The sequence below is a fragment of the Ambystoma mexicanum genome, chromosome 10, assembly GCF_040938575.1.
Source record: "Ambystoma mexicanum isolate Mex_15411 chromosome 10, UKY_AmexF1_1, whole genome shotgun sequence".
Taxonomy (NCBI): Eukaryota; Metazoa; Chordata; class Amphibia; order Caudata; family Ambystomatidae; genus Ambystoma; species Ambystoma mexicanum.
In genome coordinates, this window is record NC_090932.1 from 1,674,644,802 (window position 1) to 1,674,662,100 (window position 17,299).

Sequence of the window (17,299 nt, forward strand, 5' to 3'; positions counted from 1 at the left end):
TACTGTTTGACATATGATGATGTGAATGGGTTACTATGGCAACAGAGCTGACGCTACACCCTTCCCTTCCTTGCAGGCCGAGTTAACCTTTTGCACGGGAGACATCATCACAGTGTTTGGGGAGATTGACGACGACGGGTTCTACTACGTAAGTCCTTTGCATGGTTTCTTTCTATGTAGAGCTGGGCGCCTCCACCCCTCCAGTCACACAAAGCGGCCTCCATTGAGTGGGTTCCTTTTGCAGGCAGTCGATGGAAATTTTACCAAAAGAGTTCCATCGAAAAAACTCATTGAAATCTATATGGAGGTTGGAGGTTGGCGGTAATAAATTCATCTAAAAAAACAACTGTGGTAAAATGACATAGTAGCCATTAATTTGATTGTCCGGCCGATATGTGTGCCCCCCTATGCCTGGCAATCTTGGGGTCCATGTAGTGTGGCCTTTGCCCCCCAGAGGCTTGATGGGCTGCCCTTGACGGCCTTCTGATGTCCACACTGTTGCGGTCCTGATTGTGTCGGTCTAGCGGCCCTGCTTGACACTACATTATTGTGGAGTGCTTGGCAGAGCTTAAGACTGGCACATGAATCAAGAAGGGGCGCCACAACCAAATATAGAGATTCGGCACATATATAGAGATGTACTCTGCTCTGCTAACAAAGGATTGCTTTGCGCTGTCTGTATCCTGATACAGCGTTACTGCGGCGTTACTGTGGCTTTAAGCGCAAGTATATCAGCTGAGAGACACGCGCGGAGCGCCTGCGCGGATTCCCAAGCCGAGTCCAGTCACTCGCAGAAAAGGATGGCTGGAGGAAGGCTTGGTTGTATTACTCTGCTCTGCTAACGAAGGATTGCTTTGCGTTGTCTGTATCCTAATACAGCGTTACTGCAGCGTTACTGTGGGTTTAAGCGCAAGTATATCAGCTGAGAGACACGTGCGGAGCGCCTGCGCAGAGTTCCAAGCCGAGTCCAGTCACTCGCAGAAAAGGCTGGCTGGAGGAAGGCTTGGTTGTATTACTCTTCTCTGCTAACGAAGGATTGCTTTGCGCTGTCTGTATCCTGATACAGCGTTACTGCGGCGTTACTGTGGCTTTAAGCGCAAGTATATCAGCTGAGAGACACGCGCAGAGTGCCTGTGCGGATTCCCAAGCCGAGTCCAGTCACTCGCAGAAAAGGATGGCTGGAGGAAGGCTTGGTTGTATTACTCTGCTCTGCTAACGAAGGATTGCTTTGCGTTGTCTGTATCCTAATGCAGCGTTACTGTGGGTTTAAGCGCAAGTATATCAGCTGAGAGACACATGCGGAGCGCCTGCGCAGAGTTCCAAGCCGAGTCCAGTCACTCGCAGAAAAGGCTGGCTGGAGGAAGGCTTGGTTGTATTACTCTTCTCTGCTAACGAAGGATTGCTTTGCGCTGTCTGTATCCTGATACAGCGTTACTGCGGCGTTACTGTGGCTTTAAGCGCAAGTATATCAGCTGAGAGACACGTGCGGAGTGCCTGCGCAGAGTTCCAAGCCGAGTCCAGTCACTCGCAGAAAAGGCTGGCTGGAGGAAGGCTTGGTTGTATTACTCTTCTCTGCTAACGAAGGATTGCTTTGCATTGTCTGTATCCTAATACAGCATTACTGCAGCGTTACTGTGGGTTTAAGCGCAAGTATATCAGCTGAGAGACACGTGCGGAGCGCCTGCGCAGAGTTCCAAGCCGAGTCCAGTCACTCGCAGAAAAGGATGGCTGGAGGAAGGCTTGGTTGTATTACTCTGCTCTGCTAACGAAGGATTGCTTTGCATTGTCTGTATCCTAATACAGCGTTACTGCAGCGTTACTGTGGGTTTAAGCGCAAGTATATCAGCTGAGAGACACGTGCGGAGCGCCTGCGCAGAGTTCCAAGCCGAGTCCAGTCACTCGCAGAAAAGGATGGCTGGAGGAAGGCTTGGTTGTATTACTCTGCTCTGCTAACGAAGGATTGCTTTGCATTGTCTGTATCCTAATACAGCGTTACTGCAGCGTTACTGTGGGTTTAAGCGCAAGTATATCAGCTGAGAGACACGTGCGGAGCGCCTGCGCAGAGTTCCAAGCCGAGTCCAGTCACTCGCAGAAAAGGCTGGCTGGAGGAAGGCTTGGTTGTATTACTCTTCTCTGCTAACGAAGGATTGCTTTGCGCTGTCTGTATCCTGATACAGCGTTACTGCGGCGTTACTGTGGCTTTAAGCGCAAGTATATCAGCTGAGAGACACGCGCGGAGCGCCTGTGCGGATTCCCAAGCCGAGTCCAGTGACTCGCAGAAAAGGATGGCTGGAGGAAGGCTTGGTTGTATTACTCTGCTCTGCTAACGAAGGATTGCTTTACGCTGTCTGTATCCTGATACAGCGTTACTGCGGCGTTACTGTGGCTTTAAGCGCAAGTATATCAGCTGAGAGACACGTGCGGAGCACCTGCGCAGAGTTCCAAGCCGAGTCCAGTCACTCGCAGAAAAGGATGGCTGGAGGAAGGCTTGGTTGTATTACTCTGCTCTGCTAACGAAGGATTGCTTTACGCTGTCTGTATCCTGATACAGCGTTACTGCGGCGTTACTGTGGCTTTAAGCGCAAGTATATCAGCTGAGAGACACGTGCGGAGCACCTGCGCAGAGTTCCAAGCCGAGTCCAGTCACTCGCAGAAAAGGATGGCTGGAGGAAGGCTTGGTTGTATTACTCTGCTCTGCTAACGAAGGATTGCTTTACGCTGTCTGTATCCTGATACAGCGTTACTGCGGCGTTACTGTGGCTTTAAGCGCAAGTATATCAGCTGAGAGACACGTGCGGAGCACCTGCGCAGAGTTCCAAGCCGAGTCCAGTCACTCGCAGAAAAGGATGGCTGGAGGAAGGCTTGGTTGTATTACTCTGCTCTGCTAACGAAGGATTGCTTTGCATTGTCTGTATCCTAATACAGCGTTACTGCAGCGTTACTGTGGGTTTAAGCGCAAGTATATCAGCTGAGAGACACGTGCAGAGCGCCTGCGCAGAGTTCCAAGCCGAGTCCAGTCACTCGCAGAAAAGGCTGGCTGGAGGAAGGCTTGGTTGTATTACTCTTCTCTGCTAACGAAGGATTGCTTTGCGCTGTCTGTATCCTGATACAGCGTTACTGCGGCGTTACTGTGGCTTTAAGCGCAAGTATATCAGCTGAGAGACACGCGCGGAGCGCCTGTGCGGATTCCCAAGCCGAGTCCAGTGACTCGCAGAAAAGGATGGCTGGAGGAAGGCTTGGTTGTATTACTCTGCTCTGCTAACGAAGGATTGCTTTACGCTGTCTGTATCCTGATACAGCGTTACTGCGGCGTTACTGTGGCTTTAAGCGCAAGTATATCAGCTGAGAGACACGTGCGGAGCACCTGCGCAGAGTTCCAAGCCGAGTCCAGTCACTCGCAGAAAAGGATGGCTGGAGGAAGGCTTGGTTGTATTACTCTGCTCTGCTAACGAAGGATTGCTTTACGCTGTCTGTATCCTGATACAGCGTTACTGCGGCGTTACTGTGGCTTTAAGCGCAAGTATATCAGCTGAGAGACACGCGTGGAGCGCCTGCGCAGAGTTCCAAGCCGAGTCCAGTCACTCGCCATTCAGCCGACTGCAGCCGAGTGCTGGAGGACTCAGCTTGGGGACGCACACGACAAGAGAAGCCTTGCGCATGTTTGAAGTTCGGTCTGAAGGCGGAACACAGGGCCATATCAAAATGTCAACAAAAAAAATCCAAACCTGGCCCGACCGACATTGATGCTGTTGGACTTGTGTCAGGGGAGAGGATTCGGAGACTGCGAAGTGGACTGCAACACCCGGCTCTACAACCAGTGCGACGGGTGGGTGATGCTGCTCTGATAACGGGGGGGATTGATGATGAACGGACCCTTGGTACAAACAATGTTTGCTTGACACAGTCCAACGTGATAACCCCATCCCCAACCTCCCCCCGGTGTCTTACGACAAGACCAAATAACTTACCGTGCCCGCTGGCCATATGGCAGAGGACACGGAGGTGTGCAGTCCAGCAGCAGCAGAGCTATATGCTGAAATACACGCCGCGTTAAAGAGCTCGGTGGATCGAGAAGGAGACTTAGAGGAAATGGGAGAGGGAAGTGGTGCAGAGAGAGCATGCTGCGCAATCTCCCTGGAAACAGCTACCCTGGTACGTTCATACCTTTCTCTGGAACGTAAAAATAAGGGCATGGAATTAGTCGAGAACCCCCTCGCTGACTTGATCTGTGAGGATACTTCGAGTTGTAAATAGGCGGACAAGCGGTCGTAGCCAGTACTCAAGTCAACACACCATCAACCATATTAGACCCTAGTTCACCCGTAGGCCCGACGGAGGGACCTACGAGCATAGTCACACACAAATCAGCAATAGGAAAGATGACTGGACCATATGCTGCTCCGGTCTTCTCCCCGATGGTTGGAGGTCTACCGTGCAGACCAGGAGAAACGGCCTGCTTCAAAGAGCATTTGACATCCCAAAAGAAGGCACAATTGCACTCATCAAATTTGACAATACAAAATAAGGTATGCTTAAATAAAGCAAAATGGAAGTGGAGTGGGACAAAAAATAATAAAGTACTAAAAATAGGGCAGGAGCCCACAGAAGGCTTTATGAATGGAAAAGTGACCCTGGAACAAGTTCAGAGGGAAGAAACAGTACAAACTGACCTGCAAACTAACAGTGAGGAACTCTCTGACAGAGAAGTCTTGGAAAGCGTCTCTGCCGTTGGTGCTCCAGACCAACAAGCTACATCATGCAGCATGGCCGAACGGGCCAGAGGTGATACAATTCCTGCACTAAAATGACTGAGACTTTATTCAGAAAATGAGCCAGGTGCAGAACGGTATAAAAGGGAGAAAAGAAATGCTATAAGTGCGAATACTGGGATCACCCCTCTGGCGCACTATTTCAGGCCTGCCGACCCCATGAAAACTCAAAGGTAGACAAATCGAATCCCAACGAATGTAGGTCAAAAATTGTGGGACCTTTGAGTCAAGGTACTGAGGGCCCTCAAATGATGGAAAGCTCGATTGCAACCGACCAGCAAAGCACCAAAAGTTTGATAGGTGGGCCGGCTGAAAGATCGGTGGTTATAACCCCTGAAGGGGGCCAAAGAACGCAAGCTCAAGGCCTGACAATTGACATCAATAGGCAGAGGTCTATGTGGGATTCCAGTAACCCACCTAACATCACGTGGGACAGAAATAACATGAACTCCCAAAACCAGGACGAGGAGTTGCTGGGACGGTCTCCAACTGCCACTATATCCCAGTCACATGGAGAGGGGGAACCCCAACGATCAAGAACGAAGGATAACACACAAACAAGAAAATCGAACCATGATTTATTCGGCCAGATGTCAGTGGTGACCATAGCTATGTCTCCGTTTACCAAACTATATGAAGCCATAAATGATGCCTTGAAGGACCAAACAACCCAATTGGCAATGGTAGACTCCAGGCTGATATTTATTGAAGGGTATCTCACAGCAGAGAAAAGCACAGGTGAAAAAAGGGCTATGTAAAATCTTTTGTGTGAAGGATGTGGAGGCTGCCCTGACCGACACCCTGCAAACGTACAAAGAGAGGCAGGAACGGATATTTCACAATCAGTGGTAACAGCAAGTAAGACCTAAAGCGCCCCCACGTGGACGATTCGCTAGTAGTGGGGAGAAAGGAGAAAGCTAAGGCTGCTCGACCTCACATGAAAACCAAGAAAGGACGAGAGAAACAGAAAATCAGATGCGTCCACCTTCAATCGCCAACGGTATAGTGGTAGATCTAACCACAGAAGGGGGAAAAGCAAGCACCCTTGACTTATTTAGTAGAAAGAGAAAAAGAACTGAGACAACAAACTCCCCATAGACGGCGCACACACAAAAAGCGAGGGGTAACCTAAGAGGCACACAAATACTGGAAACAAACTTAACTAAGCCCAACCAAGCACAACAGATGGGGAACAGGACATTGAAGGTAAAAACCAAAACATAAATGGTAAAACTGAGATCAGCTGAAAGTGATAAGGAGAGATAAGTGATACCGAGAGACAAAGCATGCAGGACGGAAGAGGGGAAAGTCCGGATGAAGAGAATCTAGCAGTGCTCCTAAATCTTTCAACATACTCAATGGTAGAAGACGCGGAAAACCAAAGAGAAGATGTGAGGATACTTCTATCTATTGAATAGAGCAGTTAGACAAACGGAAGACAGGAATACCAGGGAAGAAAAATCCTCTGGAAAATTCCTAACAATGGCAGAAAGAAGGGATCGAGTGGTGCCTGCCTAGAGCACACAAGCAGGAGTTGCATGAGGAAAAAAGGAGAGCTCATGAAGCTGCCCAGTGTGGTCCAGATAAGATAGGGAATGGAGCTCCGGAAAAGAAAACAAGATATTCTGTGAACCATAGGCTACAGAACAGCCCAACAGAAATATGCAACGGGGAAATGACAGGGGCCCAATGGCAGAATAGAGCACGACCAATAAGTAAGAGGTCGCCAGATAATTCTACTCTTCCCTCTCTAAACACTAAGATCTGCAAATCAAGGGGCCAGGATAGAAAAGAAGGGGCGAGGACAAACAGACGGATGGAAAGAAGACTGAGACTCGAGAGAGTAGTCCACAAAAGTAGAGAGCTGATTCTGAATAGAAGGAAGATCTCAAATGTATGCCCTTGCACCCCGACCCTACGCCAGATAAATTCAGATAATCCGGCGATAATAGAGTTTGAAATTGAAGAACGTTTGGATCTGGTTCAGCTTCACCTACATTCCGTTGTGGTAAAAAATCTGACGCTCTCTGCAGCTTCAAGCTTTCGCCAGATGGACTATGACTTGACAGACACGTCGGAAGAGGGAGATAACGTGACTGTCAAAAGAAAAGATAAAAGAGAGCACAGAGAAAGATCAATCCAACACCTCACTAGCCCCTCAACAAATATAGCACAAACCCCAGAAAGAGCTCCTCAGGGCCCTAGAGACCCAGACAAAGGGGGAAGTCCTACACACAGCACTGCAGGAGTAGTTAATACTCAGCAAGGACTACATTTGACACGGACAATAAAACAGCGTGAGATGGGGGTAGAGTCCACAACAGAGCGGTCCAAAGAGATGGACAGCCCTCAAAAGCACAAGAGGAAGACAATTGATCCTGGTTGGCGGTAGCGTTAGCACCAACCCCGAAAAATAGGAAAACCCCCAGGTGAACAGGAAGAGGATCTTTACCGGCATCCCGTGGAATACAAGGGGTGCATCTCACCTCTTTGCCAAAGGGGAGCCGAATTGGACAGAGCTGGACTTTGTATGTCTTCAAGAGAATTGGCTGCTTGACTGTCCAGTCCAGTGTTGGATGGGTGTCCTGTACTGCTGAACCCGGCAGTGAGGGAAGTGATTGGCCTCCCACAAGCAGGCCTTTCGACGTGTGTGAGGAATGGTGTGGATCTTGAAGTAAGAATACACTGCGTAAGAGGCCCTTTCATCCAACAAACAATAATGGGGACAAAAGGGGGAAGCCAGTCATCTAAGAGCGAAACTCAGAGAACACTAACTATAATAAACATCTACTGGAACCCGATAAGAATGACCCCCCAAAAAATGTTGGAGGATGTAGCCAGGCATATAACCAACTAGTGCCTTCAATCAGAATCTGTAGTGACCTAAACTCGCAATGTTATGACCGACATTATAAAGAGATTGGAATTTGCGAAGAAGCACCAAAAGGCCAAGGCCCGAGAGGTGACCTTTGGATGAAACTGATGGAAAGCAGGAGCCTCCATATTATAAATGGCTGCTTGGAAAAATCAGGTCAGCGATGTAACATCTGGAAAAGAGGCCAGCAAGCCTCAGTCATTGACTACATCTTCGTGTCTAAGGACTTGATGGACTCCCATCACTGGACTAGAAGTGCTCCCGACTACCTCCAGCGACCACAATATCTTGAAAATGTCATGGGTCCAGGAAATACGTGGATGGAAACAAAAAATGACCATAGATGTGGGAGAATAAACAATGGCTGCAGGCTGAGAATGAGGAGGAAAGACGCTCTGACAGCAACTACTGCTTAAGGAAGTCAACCAATCAGCAAACTGGTCTGTGCAGTTCCCAGTGAACTCTGTCAAAACGTTAACCCCTTTTTAATAAAAATCGGGACAAAGGTGGAAAAGACTGATGCACTGATGCACAAGGACATGCTTATAACTGCTTCATCGTGGCAAAAAAGGGAGATGAGAAAAGCAATCAGACCAGCTAAAAGAGCATCTGAGCACTGAATCACCTACTGACAGTAAAAAAGATTAAAGATAGTAATAAAGCACATTATACTGCAACAAGATGCAGAGCAGATGCTGGAAATTGTCAGCTCAATCAACATGGCAGAAATGTGGGCCATCTGGAACCAGAAAAATCATGGGTCTAGCCACCCGCCAGTAAATGGTGTTTCAGAAACCGGGTGGGTGGACTTTTTTGAAGGTCTATGTATGCCCCCGACAACAGCTCGTCCTACAATACGTCAAACACAAACAAATTGGAGTTTGAGCTTTGACACTGAAGACCTCACTTGCCTAATAAAGCGCGCAAGCACATCTAGACCCCCAGGCCCAGACGGCCTCGCCAACAGGACCCTGAAAGAAAACCCAAAGGAATGGGCCTTGATGTTGGAGGTAATAGTGAGAGATGTGTTGGAATCCCAAAAAATGCCAGGCTCGTGGGCAACGGCCAATGTCATTCCGATTTCTAAAAGTGGGAATAGACAAGATCCAGCTAACTATAGGCCAATAGCCTTATTAGATGTACTGGGCAAAATCTACACAACACTTCTCCTCAAACAACTAAATTCCTGGCCAAAGGAGTCTGGACTCCTTGATAACTTTCAGTCAGGATTGGTCAAAGGCCTCTGGACAGCTCCACCAATGTCCATACTGTCGATTTTGAAAGACAAAACTCTTAGATCGAACGGCAAAACAACGTCGGGATTCCCTGGAAAACCTCTTGGACCAGATAAGTGCCCTCCACTCCAATACTTCCATCAAGATTCGCTTAGACACTAGAGGATGGCTAACCGAAGAACTACCGACAAGAGTGGGGTAAATCAAGGATGCCCACTGGCCCCATCCCTCTTCAATTTATACTTCGACAAGGGGACGGCGAAAACTCAATAGAGGGGATACAACTTCCACAACTACTGTATGCAGACGATCTGGTCATGCTGGGCCAAACAGCAATAGGTTTAAAGAGGCAGCTCCGGGCTGGAAAGGAGTATGCAACGGAAAACAACCTACAGATAAACTAAACTTGTACCAACCCTAACATATGGAGTGGGGGCCACACTAGGGTTCCCCAAAACACACTGGCCAATGCTAGAGGGGATGGTCTGGAAAAGGGTGTTGGGTATACCAAAAACAAACCCGATTCAAGCCATCAGACAAGAGCTAGGTTTATGCTCCCTAAAAGCACCGGCAGAATGGAAGATTCTGAGCTTCTTTGGCAAATGTAGAGATCCAAGAACGGCACCCCTAAAGGAGGACGGATGAACATTAGCCACCTGGGGAGTGTAAGAGAAAGCTAAACTCTCAGAATTGGGGGCGACAATGGAAGATCCACACCATACACCAGGAACAGTTAAGAAGAATCAGTGGAAACTAGACTGCACTGAAACAGCTGATAAAGTAGAGAGGTCCAAACTATTTTGCAATACCCGATTTGAACCCTGATGCAGGGGAAACCTCCCGGAATATCTGAAACAATTCCCAGACCCAGCATTCAGCCGGAATTGCATGAAAATTTGGCTAAACGTGCACAAAACCAATGAAGTGCTGGCAATGAGAGATCCAAAGAAACAAACCCATTCAGATTGAAGATTCTGCAAAAACACCGGCCAAATGGAAACTCTCTACCACCTCTTCAGAGAGTCCAAGGCCTTATCTAGGTCGAGGACTGCCCACTGTAATGATGATGGCTGAAGAATGCTGGCCACTGTTGCTAAGAGGAAGGACACTAGGACTATCACCAGCTGCAGTAAAATGTATAAGAGAGCCACTCAGTCTAATAGAGGAGAATTGTGATGCAAAGTAGGAGATGGAACTTTCAAGATTAATTTAAATTGGAAAAGGGAAAGATGGTACTTTGGCAAGAGTGATTATAAGAAATGTCTCTTTTGCAAAAGTTTTAGATGGAACATATGCAAATAAAATAAATAATAAAAGAAGATATTTAGCATATTTATTTGGGGATTATGCAAAAGTGAGGGCCAACTAAGGTAAACGGGTGACTCCCTCACACAAGTCTTTAGAGTTCCAAGGAGGTTGCCTGACCTCTCCCTGCCTCTGGCCTTGAGGCTCATGGGGTTATCGAGCACACTTCCATTTACCCGATCTAGATGCAGGCTTTCAGGAGTCTTGCACCCCCTCAACTACTTCTTGGACCAGGACCACGTCAGGCATAGCAAGCAGGAGAGTTAGAGCGGGGTGAAGAAACATTGGTTTTCTTCCCTTTCACCCCTCTGAGCTATGTGTAACCTCCTTCACTCCCTCTCATTCCTCCTCCCACTGTCTAGCACTCGCGTGGTCCACAATGCCCGCGGAACTTGCCTATCATTTCTTGGTGTTCCTCGCTTTCACGGCTTGCTCTGCTCTGCTCCTCTTCCCTCCCAACTACTCTGTACCACTCTCTGCTTCTGTGTTACTCCCTCTCAGCCCCCGGGCTGATGTCTGTACCTCTCCCTCGCCCCAGGGTTCTACAACCTCCTGTTGGAAACTCCTCCCTACAGTTGCTATCAGTTCCCTCTCACCTCGTAACCTTGCCACGTCCACTACCCTTTCAATCTTAGCTCCTCAAGTTATCACCTTTCTTATGCGAAATTGGCTGTGGTTTCAGTGCATACTGAAAATAAATCCCTTGGCAGCGAGTTTCGGTAGCTTGGCAGCTATATCCACTGGCGGCGAGCTTCGGTAGCTTGCCAGCTATATCTACTGGTGGTGAGCTCGGTAGATTGGCAGGTATATCCAGTGGCGGCGAGCCCCGGTAGATTGCCAGGTATATCCACTGGCAGCGAGCTTGGGTAGCTTGCCAGATATATCCACATATGGCAAACTTCAGTAGCTTGCCAGGTATATCCACGGGCGGTGAGCTTAGGTAGCTTGGCAGGTATATCCACTGGTGGTGAGCTTTGGTAGATTGCCAGGTATATCCAGTGGTGGCGAGCTTCAGTAGCTTGCCAGCTATATCCACTGGCGGCGAGCTTCGGTAGCTTGCCAGGTATATAGACTGGGGACGAGCTTTGGTAGATTGCCAGGTGTATCCACTAGCAGTGAGCTCCGGTAGCTTGCCAGGTATATCCACTTGCAGTGAGCTTCAGTAGATTGCCAGGTATATCCAGTGGCAGCGAGCTTTCGGTAGCTTGCCAGCTATATCCACTGGCAGCAAGCTTCTGTAGATTGCCAGGTATATCGACTGGCGATGAGCTTCGGTAGCTTGCCAGCTTTATCTACTGGTGGTGAGCTCAGTAGATTGGCAGGTATATCCACTGGCAGCGAGCCCCAGTAGCTTGCCAGGTATAGCCACAGATGGCAAGCTTCAGTAGATTGCCAGGTATATCCACTGGCGGTGAGCTTTGGTAGATTTCTAGGTATATCCATTGGCGGCGAGCTTCATTAGCTTGCCAGGTAAATCCACGGACGGTGAGCTTTGGTAGATTGCCAGGTATATCCACCGGCAGTGAGATTCGGTAGCTTGCCAGGTATATCCACTGGGGGCGAGCTTTGGTAGATTGCCAGGTGTGTCCACTGGTGGTGAACTTCAGAAGCTTGCCAGGTATATCCACTTGCGGTAAGCTTCGGTAGATTCCCAGATATATCCAGTGGTGGCGAGCTTTGGTAGCTTGCCAGCTATATCCGCTGGCAGCAAGCTTCGGTAGATTGCCAGGTATATCCACTGGCGGTGAGCTTCGGTAGCTTGCCAGCTATATCTACTGGTGGTGAGCTTCAGTAGATTGCCAGGTATATCCACTGTCGGTGAGCTTCGGTAGATTTCCAGGTATATCCACTGGCGGCGAGCTTCAGTAGCTTGCCAAGTATGTCCACGGGCGGTGAGCTTTGGAAGATTGCCAGGTATATCCACTGGTGGCGAGCTTCGGTAGATTGCCAGGTATATCCACTGGGGGCGAGCTTCGATAGATTGCCAGGTGTACCCACTGGTGGTGAGCTTCAGTAGATTGCCAGGTTTATCAACTGGCGGCAAGCTTCGGTGGCTTGCCAGGTATATCCACTGGCGGTGAGCTCAGTAGATTACCAGGTTTATCCACTGGTGGTGGGCTTCGGTAGCTTGCCAGGTATATCCACTGGCGGTGAGCTCGGTAGATTGCCAGGTATATCCACTGGTGGCGAGCTTCAGTAGATTGCCAGGTGTATCCACTGGCGGTGAACTTCGGTAGCTTGCCAGGTATATCCACTGGCGGTGAGCTCGGTAGATTGCCAGGTATATCCACTGGTGGCAAGCCCCGGTAGATTGCCAGGTATATCCACTGGCAGCAAGCTTGGGTAGCCTGCCAGGTATATCCACAGACGGCAAGCTTCGGTAGCTTGCCAGGTATATCCACTGGCGGTGAGCATCGGTAGATTGCCAGGTATATCCACTGGCGTGAGCTTCAGTAGCTTGCCAGGTATATCCAATGGCGGTGAGCATCGGTAGATTGCCAGGTATATCCACTGGCGTGAGCTTCAGTAGCTTGCCAGGTATATCCAATGGCAGCGAGCTTCAGTAGATTCCAGGTATATCCACGGGTGGTGAGCTTCGGTAGCTTGCCAGCTATATCCACTGGCGGTGAGCTCAGTAGATTACCAGGTTTATCCACTGGTGGTGAGCTTCGGTAGCTTGCCAGGTATATCCACTGGCGGTGAGCTCGGTAGATTGCCAGGTATATCCACTGGTGGCGAGCTTCGGTAGATTGCCAGGTGTATCCAGTGGCGGCAAGCTTCAGTAGTTTGCCAGCTATATCCACTGACAGCGAGTGTCATGACCCAGCAAAATTGTCCCTTCTGGACCTCATGGTCATTGTCACGGAGGGCTTGTACTCCTTGTTCCTCCCAACATGGCTGTACCAAGCTCCGTGCTACGCACTAGCTTTTCACGTCGTGGCACGTACTATAAATTGGTCACGCCCCTGCGGGTCTGCGCGTCTCAACGCTGTCTTCGATAGTGACCCGACGTGTGCTTACCTTCTACATTGGTTCCTTTGATCCTCTTACTTCCTTCCTTGCCTTTTATCCTGTTCCTGGATTTCCCCCCCTACTTACTCGCTCATCGCTAAATCCTGGAACTCTGAACGCATCCTGCAACCTGACGAGGCTCGGGCGAGCCTATTCAAGACCCGAACCATCCTGCGGCTGAACAAGGGAGATCCCGATCACAGGTGAGACGGGGGGAGATTTACGACAGTTTGAGACGCCAAACGATCGATACGGATTCTACCATGGAGAATGCTATTCAGGACCTGATGCGCGGAATGCAAGAACTTTCCACAGAGATGCAGAATTTAAAAGCCGAGAATGCGGCGCTAAGACAGCTTGTCTTGTCACGTGACTCCGCGAACAAGGACAGCGTATTATTGGGAGGAGTGGTTGATAAATACGACGGTTCAACAAAGACCTTACGTGGATTCCTGGATTCTTGTTTGGTACATTTTACCTTCAAGCCCTACTATTTCTCAACTCCTAGGGTGTAGGTGGGCTTCATAATATTGCATCTTTCCGGTAATGCCCTTACATGGGCCACTCCTTTACTCAATTCAGGGGATGCTCTCCTGGATGATTATGAAGGGTTCATCACGGAACTCAAGGCCATGTTCGAACATCCAGAGCTGGTCCACGGTGCTCAAGAGAAGTTACTTGACTTCCAACAAGGATCCCAAGACATGTTGACCTATGTTACAAGATTTAAACAGCTAGCCAAAGAGGCGGACTGGCCCCTGGAAGCCAGTTTTACCTTGTTTCGCAGAGGTCTAAATGAAGAGATTAAGGACGAATTAGCCAGAGTGGCACGTCCTAGTTCATTCCAGGCCCTCCTGGACTTGTCTATGCAAATAGACTTCAGAATCCAAGAAAGAAAGGCCGAAAAGAAAAAGAATAAAGTCTACATTCAAAGAAACTCCCCAGAGAATACTACAAGGACCAAATCTGCCAAGAATCCGAGCACTGATTCCGAACCCATGCAACTTGGAGCCTTTCGTGGACCAATTACCCCGCAGGAAGGGTTAAGAAGGATACACACAGGCTTATGCATGTATTGTGCCTCAGATAAACATTTAGTTAAGGAGTGTCCTCTGGCTCCTCCCCGACGCTCGGGAAATGCCAGCTCCCGATCCTAAATGGAGCAAGGTTTCGGGAGAACGATGTTTGCTCCACATCAATTCCATCCTTGAACTCTCCTGGACAAAACAAATTGGTGATATTACAGGCCTTTTTATCGCCATCCAAGGACAAGGTCTACCCCATACTGGCCTTGGTGGATTGCGGAGCAATGGGAGTCTTCATTGATCAAGATTGGGTCAGAAGTCCTAACATTCCTTATGAAGCAAGAAGTTTTTCACAGCCAGTGGAAGCAATTGACGGACGATCTCTTTCCTCAGGACCCATAAGTCTGCAAACAAGGGAGATCCATCTTTCCATAAATCATCATCAAGAAAGGATTGTGTTTGACATTATAAAATCAGCCCATTACCCCTTGGTTCTGGGCATGCCCTGGTTACAAAAGCATAATCCATATATCAACTGGACGGCCGGATCCTTATTCCTGGGCTCGGAGTTCTGTATGAACCATTGTTTAAACCTGGATACCTCAGTCACAGCTCCCATAAGTCTACCAAGGTGTCCAGAGACACCACTCATGGTTTCCAATATTGTACAAGTTCCAGAGATCTTTCAAGGGTATGCTGATGTATTCTCTACTGCCATTGTTCAAGCCTTACCTCCACATAGACCCGAAGACTGTGCCATAGATACTGAACCCTCAGCAGTGATTCCCTTTGGCAGGATGTTTATCCTTTCAGAACCCGAAAAGAGAGCCCTCCGGGAATACCTAGACACTAATCTTGAGAACGGCACCATAAGACCTTCAAAATCACCAGCTGGTGCTTCATTGTTCTTCGTTCCAAAAAAGGATTCCAAAGAGCTCAGACCTTGCCTGGACTATCTGGCCTAAATCAATACACCCTGAAAGACAGATACCCACTACCCTTGATCTCGGATATCCTTGAAGCTGTGAGAGGTGCAGTGATATTCACGAAACTGGATCTCCGAGGTGCTTACCATTTGATCCGTATCCGGGAAGGAGACGAATGGAAAACAGCCTTCAGAACACCCTTTGGTCACTTTGAATACCTAGTCATGCCCTTTGGTCTGACTAATGCTCCCGCAGTCTTCCAGCGTTTTATGGATAGGGTGTTCGCTGACATGTTATTTCTCAATGTTATCATCTACTTGGATGACATATTGATCTTCTCCAAGGACTCCTTGAAACATGAAGAACATGTAAAAGCAGTACTTCAACGTCTCTGTGAAAATCAACTCTTAGCCAAACCAGAAAAATGTTTGTTTCATGTTACATCAGTTCACTATCTGGGATTTGTCCTCAGTTCAGAAGGAATTAGTATGGACCCTTCAAAGGTGAAGGCCATACTGGCTTGGCCCCCCCCAACATCTGTTAAGCAAATACAATCCTTCCTGGGGCTTGCTAACTTCTACCGGAAATTTATTCCCACCTTTTCCGAGATTGTTCAACCCATTGTTAATCTCCTGAAGAAAGACGTTCCATTTAACTGGTCTATACCACAAGACAAGGCATTCCAACGCTTGAAAGAAGAATTCACTCAGGCCCCCATCCTGGCCCAACCTGACATAAATCGTCCTTTTCTAGTGGAAACTGATGCCTCCAATTACGCCATAGGAGCAGTTTTAAAACAAGAATCCGAGGATAAGTTGGAACATCCCATTGCTTATCTCTCACGGACCCAGACCACCAGCGAGACCCACTACTCAGTTCTGGAGAAGGAGTTATTGGCTATTTGTCATGCCTTCACTGAATGGAGACATTTACTCCTGGGTGCTAAATATCCAGTTCAAGTCCGTACTGATCACCAAAATCTTCAGGTCCTACAATCCATGGAGTGCAGGAACAGTAGACAAGCTTGATGGGCTTACTTCTTTGCTCAATATCAATATCAAATTTTACATGTTCCTGGATCGCAAAACTTGATTGCTGATGCCCTTTCTCGGCGTCCCGACTACATTCCCTTGGAGGATAAGATCTATCCTAAAATGTTTCCAACCACAATCTTTGTAGCTCAAGCGATCAATCTCCTGGAAGAAATCAGAGCACAGACTCAATTATCTGAACTCTGGAAGGACATATCGAAGAAAAATCCCTGGCGTCTGACAATCAAGGAAGGATATTTATTCAAGAACAATTCAGTGGTCATTCCGACAAAAGAACTTCAACAGAAGGTAATGAATCTATGCCATGATACTCTTCACTCCGGCCATCGAGGAGTAACCAACACCTTCCATCTTATACAAAGACAGTTCTGGTGGCCGGGGATGAAGTCCAGTGTAGTTCAATACATCAAGACCTGTGCTATTTGTAGTCAGAACAAATACGATAATCAGAGGCCGGCGGGTCTGCTTCTACAACCTACGTTGCCAACCAGACCCTGGGAAGTTATTGCCACTGACTTCATTGTTGAATTACCACCTTCCCGAGGATATACAACCATCATGGTAACCATTGACTTGTTCACTCATCTAGCTCATTTTACACCATTGTATAAACTACCATCTACCTCAGAACTTGCTGGAATTTTCCTGGAACATATTTTTCGTCTTCATGGCCTTCCTTCCAAGATTATTTCGGATCGGGGACCTCAGTATATTTCACAATTCTGGAAACATCTCTGTCGTGTTCCAGGAATCCAACGTGCCCTTTCTTCAGGCTATCATCCACAAACCAATGGGGCAACGGAACGAGTAAATCAAACCCTGGAACAATATCTTCGTTGTTTTGCCACCAAGGTTCAAGACGATTGGTCTCTCCTTATACCTTTAGCCGAATTCTCCTACAATAACTCAGATCATTCAACTCTCAAGATCAGCCCTTTCTATTGCAGTCAAGGTTATCACCCATCTGTTTTACCATCAGTTCTTTCAGAATCTACTCCGGTACCTACCCTTGACTCTTGGATTCAGACGCTGATCGACTTACAAAGAGAGGCAAAGGATCAGTTAGAACAGGCCCAGACTCGAACCAAAAGATATGCGGA

General features: G+C 48.2%; 1 protein-coding gene across 23 annotated transcripts in view; it reads left to right on the top strand.

Annotated features, from left to right (window-relative positions):
- The window catches only part of RIMBP2 (RIMS binding protein 2), a 2,252,680-nt gene that overhangs the window by 2,036,147 nt on the left and 199,234 nt on the right, over positions 1-17,299 (top strand). For all 23 annotated transcript variants that reach the window (XM_069620091.1, XM_069620095.1, XM_069620096.1 and 20 more), the window contains one exon: positions 77-148. In XM_069620091.1, the coding sequence (XP_069476192.1) occupies positions 77-148 (72 nt within the window). The remainder of the gene's footprint in view (positions 1-76; positions 149-17,299) is intronic.